The sequence below is a fragment of the Balaenoptera ricei genome, chromosome 8 (assembly GCF_028023285.1).
Source record: "Balaenoptera ricei isolate mBalRic1 chromosome 8, mBalRic1.hap2, whole genome shotgun sequence".
Lineage (NCBI taxonomy): Eukaryota > Metazoa > Chordata > Mammalia > Artiodactyla > Balaenopteridae > Balaenoptera > Balaenoptera ricei.
In genome coordinates this window covers 28,573,886-28,583,655 of record NC_082646.1, presented here as the reverse complement: position 1 = coordinate 28,583,655, position 9,770 = coordinate 28,573,886, and the positions used below count along the sequence as shown (strand labels likewise).

At 39.0% G+C, this 9,770-nt stretch overlaps 1 protein-coding gene across 1 annotated transcript; it reads right to left on the bottom strand.

Moving 5' to 3' along the window:
• Positions 1-4,429: 4,429 nt before the first annotated feature.
• Positions 4,430-5,044, bottom strand: LOC132370127 (centrosomal protein of 78 kDa-like). The gene has a single exon (XM_059929884.1). The coding sequence runs from the start codon at positions 5,042-5,044 to the stop codon at positions 4,430-4,432; it is 615 nt and encodes a 204-aa protein (XP_059785867.1).
• Positions 5,045-9,770: the final 4,726 nt, after the last annotated feature.

Below are 9,770 nucleotides of genomic sequence, written 5' to 3'. Positions count from 1 at the left end.
AGCTTTTAAGTTTAACCAGGTTCCATTTGTTTATTTTAGCTTTTATTTCTTTTGCATAAGGAGACAGATCAAAAAATTATCATGATTTATGTCAAAGAGTGTCTTACTTATGTATTCTTCTTGGAGTTTTATGGTTTCCAGTCTTACATTTAGGTCTTTAATCCATTTTGAGTTTTTTGTTTTTTACATGGTCTTAGAGAATGTTCCAATTCTTTTCTTTTACATATAGCTGTCCACTTTTCCCAGCACCTCTTATAGAAGCGACTTTCTTTTCTATATTGTATATTCTTATCTCTTTTGTGGTAGTTTAACTGACCATAAGTGCATGGGTTTATTTCTGGGCTTTCTATTCTGTTCCACTGATCTATTTGTCTGTATTTGTACCAGTACCATACTGTAGTTTTGTAGTATAGTCTGAAGTCAGGGAACTTGATTCCTCCAGCCCTTTTCTTTCTCAAGATTGTTTTGGTTATTCAGGATCTTTTGTGTTTCCATACAAATTTTAAAGTTATTTGTTCTATTTCTGTGAAAAATGTCATCTGTATATTTATAAGCATTGCATTGAATATGTAGATTGCCTTTCATAATATGATCTTTCGAAAAATGTTAATTCTTTCAATCCAAGAACATTGTATGTCTTTGTATCTGTTTGTGTTGACTTCAGTTTTTTCATCAATATCTTAGTTTTCCGAGTACAGGTCTCTTACCTCCTTAGGTAGTTATCATCCTAGATATTTTATTCTTTTTGATGCAATGGTAAGTGGTATTTTTCCTTAATTTCTCTTTCTGATAATTTGTTTTTAGTGTATAGAAAGGTAACAGATTTCTGGGTATTAATTATGTATGCTGCAAATTTACAAAATTCGTTTATGAGCTTGGATAGTTTTCTGGTGGCATCTTTAGGATATTTTTATGAATAATTTCATGTCATCTGCAAACAGTGACAGTTTTACTTCTTCCTTTCAACTTGATTCTTTTTTCTTGTCTGATTGCTGTAGCTATGACTTCCAATATTATACAAGTAAAAGAGGCAAGAGTGAACATGCTTTTCTTGTTTCTGATCTTAGAGAAAATGCTTTCAGCTTTTCACTGTTAAATATAATGTTAACAGTGGGTTTGTCATATATGGCCTTTATTAAGTTGAGGTATGTTCCCTTTATACTTACTTTGTTGAGAGTTTCTTTTAAATTATAAATGGTTGTTTGAATTTTGTCAATAGATTTTTATGTGTCTATTGAGAGGATAATATGATATTTATTTTTTGTTTTTTTAATGTGGTATGTAACACATAGATTTACAGACACTGAGCCATCCTTACAACCCTGGTATGAATCCTACTTGATCATGGTGTATGATCCTTTTAATGTATTGTTGGATTTGGTTTGCTAATATTTTGTTGAGGATTTTTGTATCTATGTTCATCAGTGTTATTGGCCTGTAATTTTTGTTTTCTTTCCTCTTTTTGTAATATCCTTGTCTGGTTTTGGTATCAGGATGATACTCTCCTCATAGACTGAGTTTGGAAGTGTTCCTTTGCCATTTTTTGGAATAGTTCGAGAAGAATAGGTGTTAATTCTTCTCCAAATATTTGGTAGAATTCACCTATGAAGCCATCTGCTCCTGGACTTTGGTTTGTCGGAAGTTTTTAAATTACCAAATCAATTTCATTACTGGTAATTGGTCTGTTTATATTTTCTATTTCTTCCTGGTTCAGTCTTGGGAGATTGTACATTTCTAAGAATTTGTCCATTTCTTCTTATTGCCCATTTTGTTAGCATATAATTGTTTGCTGTAATCTCTTATGATCCTCTGTATTTCTGTGGTGCCAGTTGTAAGTTCTCTTTCTTTATGTCTGATTTTATTGATTTAAACTCTCTCCCTTTTTCACTTGCTGAGCCTGGCTAAAAGTTTATCAATTTTGTTTATCTTTTCAAAGAACCAGTTGTAGTAACTAACTTTGTGTTTTGTTTGTTCTTCTTTCTGTTCCTTTAAGTGTAAGGTTAGGTTGTTTATATAAGTATCTTGTAGGCAGCAAATATATGGGCCTTTTTATTATTTTTTATCCATTCAACCACTCTTGTCTTTTGCTTAGAGCATTTAGTTCATTTAAATTTGAGGTAATTTTTGATACGTATGTTCTTGTTGTCATTTTGCTAATTCTTTGGGGGTTGTTTGTTTAGGTCTTTTTTTCCCCCTTTCTTCTTCTTATGTTCTCTTGTGATTTGATAACTTTCTTTAATGTTATGTTTGGATTACTTTTGTGTGTGTGTATGTCTATTACAGAGTTTTGGTCTGTGGTTACCATGAGTTTTTTATATAGCAATCTATAGCTATATCTGTCTGTCTGTCTATCTATCTATCTATCTATCTAGATATATGTGATTATTTTAAGTTGCTGATTCCTTAGTTTCAAATCTATTTTAATAACCCTGCATTTGTACTCCCCTTCCCTCATGATTACTGTTTTTAATATCATATTTTATATCTTTCTCTTTCGTGTATCCCTTAACTGCTAATTGTATTTATAGATTATTTTACTGTTTTCATCTTTTAATCTTTCTACTAGCTTTGTGTGTGGATGATTTCCTACCTTTACTGTATGTTTGTCTTTACTGATGAGTTTTTCTTATGGTAATTTTCATGGTTTGCATTTCTTAATCTAATGACACTGAGATTGTTTTCATATGGTTTTTCATAAACTTTATATATTCTTTGATAAAGTGCCTATTCAAATACTTTATCTAGTTTTTATGGGTGTTTTGATTTTTAGTTATTGAGCTTTTAGAGTTCTTTATTTTTAATATAAGACCTTTACTAGCTATGTGTTTTGCAAATGTCTTTTCTCAGTCTGTTGTTTGGCTTTCATTCTCTTGTGTGTTTTGAGAAGAAAACGTTTATAATTTTGAAAAAGTCTAAATTTTATTAATTTTTATTGTGCATTTTTTGTTTTACCTGGATATCTTTGCTTAATCTAAGATAAAATTTTTTCCTTCTGTATTACCTTTAATAAGTTTTATAGTTTTAGATTTTTGCATTTAGGTGTAGGATACATTCTGAATTGATTTTTTTTTTTTTTTTTTAGTTTGAACTTTCTTTCTTATTGCACTAGAGTTGATTCACAATATTATATTCATTTCAGATGTACAACACAGTGATTCACAATTTTTAAAATTTACCACTCACGCGTTTTTAAACTTATTTTCATTCTGGAGCTTCTGCTGTGTGTCCAGGCGCTGTCCAGGGCACAGGGACTAGAACAGATGTCACCCTGCCCATGTGAACTTCAGGAAACAAGACGAATCAGTAAAATGTTTTCAGATGCTTTACTGTGCTAAGTGCTCAAGAGAAAACTGGAGCAGGGGAGTGGGGGCAGGCGGGCGGGGCTGCCCGTCCTTCCATCTGGGGAGGAGGCTCAGACACCCAGGGGTGGGGCAGGAGGGACGGGGCCATGGCTTGTGAGGTCTCCAGGCCAGGGTGGCTGCAGTGCTGGGGCCAGGGTTCAAGGGCGGGAGCAGGAGGCAGGAGGGCGCCGGATGAGCAGGGTCCGGGCCCTGGGGGAGCCGCCCCTCATCCCTGCCCCTGGGGAGTGAGGACCTGGACTGTCACCGCCCGGCCATCCCTGTGGGTCGGGGGCTCTGCAGGGGGAGGGCCGTGGGCGCAGAACCGGCCAAGGCCACAGTCATTCCCAGTTCTCTCCTGTTTCCTGTCCTCTGGGGCTCCACCTGACACCCTGACTGCAGGACAGAAGCTGACAGCGAGCAGTGAGTTCAGCCACCCTGACGCCTGGGCCTGTTCAGGGGTGCCTGGCGCGGAGGGTCCACCCAGTCCCACGGACTTGGGCTCCAGTCCTTCCTGTCATGAGGGCGGAAGGCACGAGTGAGGGATGGGAAAGTCTGCTGCTTCTGCCCTTCTGGGCAGTCCTGCAGCCTGTGCCCCCACCCCTCAGTCTGTACCCCCACCCACCCCTAGACAGAGAGGGGGAGCAAATCTGGGGGACACCCATCTGCTCCAGCCCCTCTGGGTGCAGAGGAGGAGCGGGACGTCCCCCCACCACAGGCACACACAGGCCTCCTTGGGAGCCAGAGCTGGAGGGGGACACCTGTGCCAGGTGACGTTGGTGGAACCAGGCTGACAGCACACGGAAGCTGGTGTGGTGCCCACGCAGGACCTGATTCACGTTGCTCTGGTTTAGTAGGGTCTTCATTCTGAGAAGTTACAGAGACCCCTGAACGCCCTCCTCGCAGGAACTTGACCATGTGCCCAGCCTGCCGACCCCTCCCCACAGCCAGGGGGAAGTCAGAGACCACACAGGGTGCCACGCCCTGAGGACGTGCACGACCTGAGTCGACGACATGGAGGAGTCACAAGATGTCCTGCCAGCTGTTTTGGGGCTTAGAGGAGCTGATTTGAAAGTTCACATGCAGAGTAACTAAGCAAGAACAGCTCTAAGCCACAAATCCTCACTGAGAGACTCTGCAAAAGCACTTGCACCCAAGTCACCAATAAGCGTGTTGCAGTTCACAGTGATGCGCCTCAAACCAGCCATACAGTCAAGATCAGGTCTCGTGTAACGAAGACTCTCAGCCCAGATTTCTTCATGCCTTCTGATAGTCTGATACTTTAAGATCTTAGCCATGTGATCTGCTCTCTGCCATGTCAAATTACACCCAGTGAAGTTTACTGTCTTAAGAGTGATAGAGTTCTTTATACCTTGACAAATAATTTCTAAACCTCCATCTCCAATTGGACAATTCGCAAGACACAGGTGCACCAAAGTGGTTGATTTATTCAATCCCTTTGTTAACATAGTTAAGTCTCTCTCTCTCAGAACTAGCCCATTTAGCTCCAGGTTCCTTAGCGCACCCGACGCACTTACACAGCATTTAAGAGCTTTACACAACTGGAAGGTCACATCCTTATTTCTTATCACAGGAACACAACTGCTGTAAACTTTATTTCTGTCAGAACCCGTCTCGCTAAGCCTTGGCTGGAAGAAACTCTGGATACAGATGAGGGGCAGAGGGTGCTCAGGAGCGGCGCCCATTCCACCCCGCGGAGGCGGTCAGCGTTGAAGTCCAGCAGGCCTTCCCGCAGGGAGGCGCGCATGGCGGGCAGAGGCACCGAATCCTGCAACACGCACAGGTCCTCACAGCGCCAGAAGAAGTCGGCCACGCTGTCGCGGTGCAGCTTCACTGAGTGATCATGGCCCGAACGCGGCCTCGGGGATGCTGGCTGTGGATACGATGCCCACACCCGCCTGGGGGCCCCGGCTGGCCTCGCGGCCCCTCGGGCGCCCACCACCCCTCGGCTGCAGCCCCGCAGCGTGCTCAGGAACGGCGTCGCAGCCAGAAGACGCAGGGCCACGGGCCTCAGCTAGGCTGACCCCTCGATGCCGCACTCCCGCGCAGCCTGCCACGTGGCCCTCCGCCCACAGCGTGGGCCATCGGCGCCGGCCTCTTGAATTGATTTTTGTATGTGATGTGAGATATGGATTGAGGTTAACTTTTTTATATACATATTCCAGCATTAGTTGTGAAAAAGATTATTCTTTCTGCATTAATTTGCATGTAAACTTATATGAAAATCAACTGTTCATATATGAGTGCATCTATTTCTAGGCTTTTTATTATTTCCCATTTATATATGTATCTTTCCTTTTGCCAACTCTGTCTTGATTATCATAGCTTTATCTCAAGGCTTGAAATCAATAGTGTAAATTCCTCAACTTTGGTTTTTTTTTAAATTTATTTGGATATTCTATATTTTTTTAAATATAATTCTTAGAAAGAGCTTGCTTCATTTTTATTAAAAATTTTGCTGGTATTTTGAATGGGGTTACTTTGAATCTATAGATTTGTTTGGAGAGAATTGATCTTAGCAAAATTAAGTCTTCTAATCTGTGAACACTGTATAATTCTCCATTTACTTAGATCTTAGTTTTTTCATTCATCTTTTGTAGTTGTTAATCTAAGTGCACAGATCTTGTACTTATAAATACTTGTGTTTAGATTTCCATTTCTAGGAAGGTGGATAGATGTACTTTTTCCTGTTCATCTCATAAAGCACAACTAAAATCTTTGGGCATTATGAATAAAATAAACATAAGAAAACTCTGAAATGTGGAGAGAGGAATGTGGATAAGCTATGGAACTTGGGATCCAACGAACAACATGGTGACGAGATCCTCAGATTTATTTTTTGCCTTGTATATCCTCAACTTGGAGCTGAAAATTCTGGCAAACCAAAAACACTAATGGACTCAGAAAAAAAGCACAAATAAAGTCTGATATCTAAAGGACCAGGAAAGAGATAGCATGATAAGATACAAAACTTTTAGATAATAACTGCTATGCTTCATCCAAACAACACAGGGTATAATGGGAAACTGTGATCCTAATTCCAGCCATGCCAACAAAGGTCAAGTGGAAAGCTTAGACTTCCATACTCACCATGCTGTAAAGAGACACCCCCAAATCTCCTGCCAAAGTAATGTCAGAGAAGAGCAAGCCAGGACTTTTATTCTGTGAGGTAACAAATTCTCCTACTCCTCATAGTGTCAGTTAAGATAAATATAAGGAGAATGACTTTCATTCCCCATCTGACAGAATAAGATGACCCTCTGCCTCCTTCTCATGTGGTGTCAGAAGATATATACTAAAGAGTTGAGGTTATAACCACCAACCAGCAATAATGAGTCCATCAACTCACCTCTGGTGTCAGGAGAGGCTCAGTGGGGAACCTGGATATCTATCCCCACCTGGCAGTAATAAGGCTGTGTCTCATCTCAATGGAATGGCATCAGATGAAATCATCTAAAACAGAGATTTAAATAAGATTCAGAGTCTTATAACATGATAACTAAAATGGGAAAGTTTCAATCAATATCATGTATCATACCAAAAGACAGGAAGATCTGAAACAGAATGCAAAAATGTAACCAATAAATATCAGCGTCAAAATGATAGAGATGTTAGAATTATCTGAAAAAGATTTTAAAGTAGTCATAATAAAAATGTTTTAATTATAAATTATAAACATACTTGAAACAGATAAAAAATCCAAATGGCAGAACTAAATGGAAATTTTAGAACCAAAAAAAATACCATAATTGAAATTCAAAAACTCAGTGGAGGGGCTAAACAGAAAAATGGAGGAAACAAAGGAAAAAATTAGTAAGTAAACTGGAAGATGGAACAAAAGAAATCATCCAATCTGAATAATAGAAAGACTGCAAAAAAACGAACAGTCTCAGAAACCTGTAGAACTATTCTTTTTTTTTTTTTTCTTTTTTTCTTTTTGGCTGTGTTGGGTCTTCGTTTCTGTGCGAGGGCTTTCTCCAGTTGCGGTGAGCGGGGGCCACTCTTCATCACGGTGCGCGGGCCTCTCACTGTCGCGGCCTCTCCCGTTGCAGAGCACAGGCTCCAGACGCGCAGGCTCAGCAGTTGTGGCTTACGGGTCCAGTTGCTCTGCGGCATGTGGGATCTTCCCAGACCAGGGCTCAAACCCGTGTCCCCCCACACTGGCAGGCAGACTCTCAACCACTGCGCCTCCAGGGAAGCCCTATTCTTTTTTTTTAATTGGAGTGTAGTCGCTTTACAATGTTGTGCTGGTTTCTACTGTACAACAAAGTGTATCAGCTATTCATATACATATATCCCCTCTGTTTTTGGATTTCCTTCCCATTTAGGTCACCACAGAGCATTGAATAGAGTTCCTGATGCTATACAGTAGGTTCTCATTTGTTATCTATTTTATACATAGTATCAATAGGGTATATATGTCAATCTCCATCGCCCAATTCATCCCACGCCCTCTTCCCCCTTGGGGGAATATATGAACAAATCCATACGTTTGTTCTCTACATCTGTGTCTCTTATTTCTGCTCTGTGAATTAGATCATCTATACCATTTTTTAAGATTCTACATATATTCGTTAGTATACAATATTTGTTTTTCTCTTTCTGACTTGCTTCACTCTGTTTAACAGTCTCTAGGTTGATCCACATCTCTACAAAATACTCAGTTTTGTTCCTTTTAATGGCTAATATTCCATTGTATATATGTACCACATCTTTATCCATCCTCTGTTGATGGACATTTAAGTTGCTTCCATGTCCTGGCTGTTGTAAATAGTGTTGCAGTGAACATTGGGGTGTATGTATCATTTTGAATTTTGGTTTCTCTGGGGTGTATGCCCAGGAGTGGGCTTGCTGGGTCATATGGTAGTTCTATTTTTAGTTTTTTAAGGAACCTCCATACTGTTCTCCATAGTGGTTGTATCAACTTACATTCCCACCAACAGTACAAGAGGGTTCCCTTTTCTCCACACCCTCTCCAACATTTCTTGTTTATGGATTTTTTGATGATGGCCATTGTGACTGGTGTGAGTCACAATGTAGTTTAGATTTTCATTTCTCTAATAATTAATGATGTTGGGCATCTTTTCATGTGCTTTTTGGCCATCTGTATGTATTCTTTGGATAAATGTCTATTTAGGTATTCCACCCATTTTTTGATTGGGTTGTTTGTTTTTTTTGATACTGAGCTGCATGAACTGTTTGTATATTTTGGAGATTAATCCTTTGTCAGTTGCTTTGTTTGCAAATAGTAAAACTATTTAAAACAGAAATATAACATTATGTCTTCAGAGTCCCAGAAAGAGAAAAGAAAGAAATTAGTGTTAGAAAAGTACCTCAAGAAATAATGACTGAAAACTTCCTAAATTTGGAAATATACATTACTTCCAGATTCAAGAAGTTGAGTAAATCCCAAACAGGATAATCCCTAGAAAATTCACATCAAGACAAATCATAGTAAAACCTCAGGAAACTAAAAACAAACAAACTCTTAAAAACCACAAGAGAGAAACAACTCTTTACCTATGGGGGGAAAATCCAAATGACTGGATTTCTCATCAGCAAACATAAATGGAAGCCAGAAGATAGTGGCACAAAGTTTCTTAAGTGCTGAAAGAAAATAACTGTAAAACAAGAATTCTATATATGATGAAAGTATCCTTCAGGAGCAAATAGAAATCAAGATTCTCAAATGAATAAAAACGAAAGAATTTTTTTTGCCAGCAGATCTACTCTAAAAGAATAGCTAAAGAATGTTCTCTACACAGAGAGTTCTCTACTCAAAACTCTACACAGAAAGTTCTATACACATTAGGAAAGAAGAAAAAACAATAAATACAGTAAAAATATGGGTATGTGTCATACATTTTCCTTCTCTTTTTGAGTTTTTCAAATTATGGTTGATGGTTGAAGCAAAAATTATAACATTATCTGATATAGTCTTAAATGTATGTAGAGGAAAAATTTAGGATGATTATTTTATAAATAGTGGAGAGTAAAGAGATTTAAGGAGGTACAATCTCTACATTTTACTTGAACCAGTAAATGTTGACACAATTAGTGTGCAATAAATTATGTATCAACAATGCAATACCTAGAGTAATCACTAAAAAGCTATACATAAGAGATACAAATTCATTATAGATAAATTAAAATGGAATTCTAAATAAATGTTTAAATAACTCATAGAAAGTCAAGGAAAAAACAAAGAAAAACTAAACTGAAAGACTAGAGTGGCTATGATAATATTGAAACTGCATTCCTTCAGATGGTACTCAAACCCACCTGCACCTCAGATTGGGACTTGAACCCACAAAACCTGACTTAGGAGGGGACTAGTATCCACTGTCTTTTAATTAAAACTGCTCACCCAGTGTCAGGATTTACTGAAACTCAAGTTCTTTTGTCTCAGCA

Coding starts and splice junctions, on each gene's coding strand:
- LOC132370127 (XM_059929884.1), bottom strand. CDS start 5,044: ATGGGCGCCGCTCCTGAGCACCCTCTGCCCCTCATCTGTATCCAGAGT.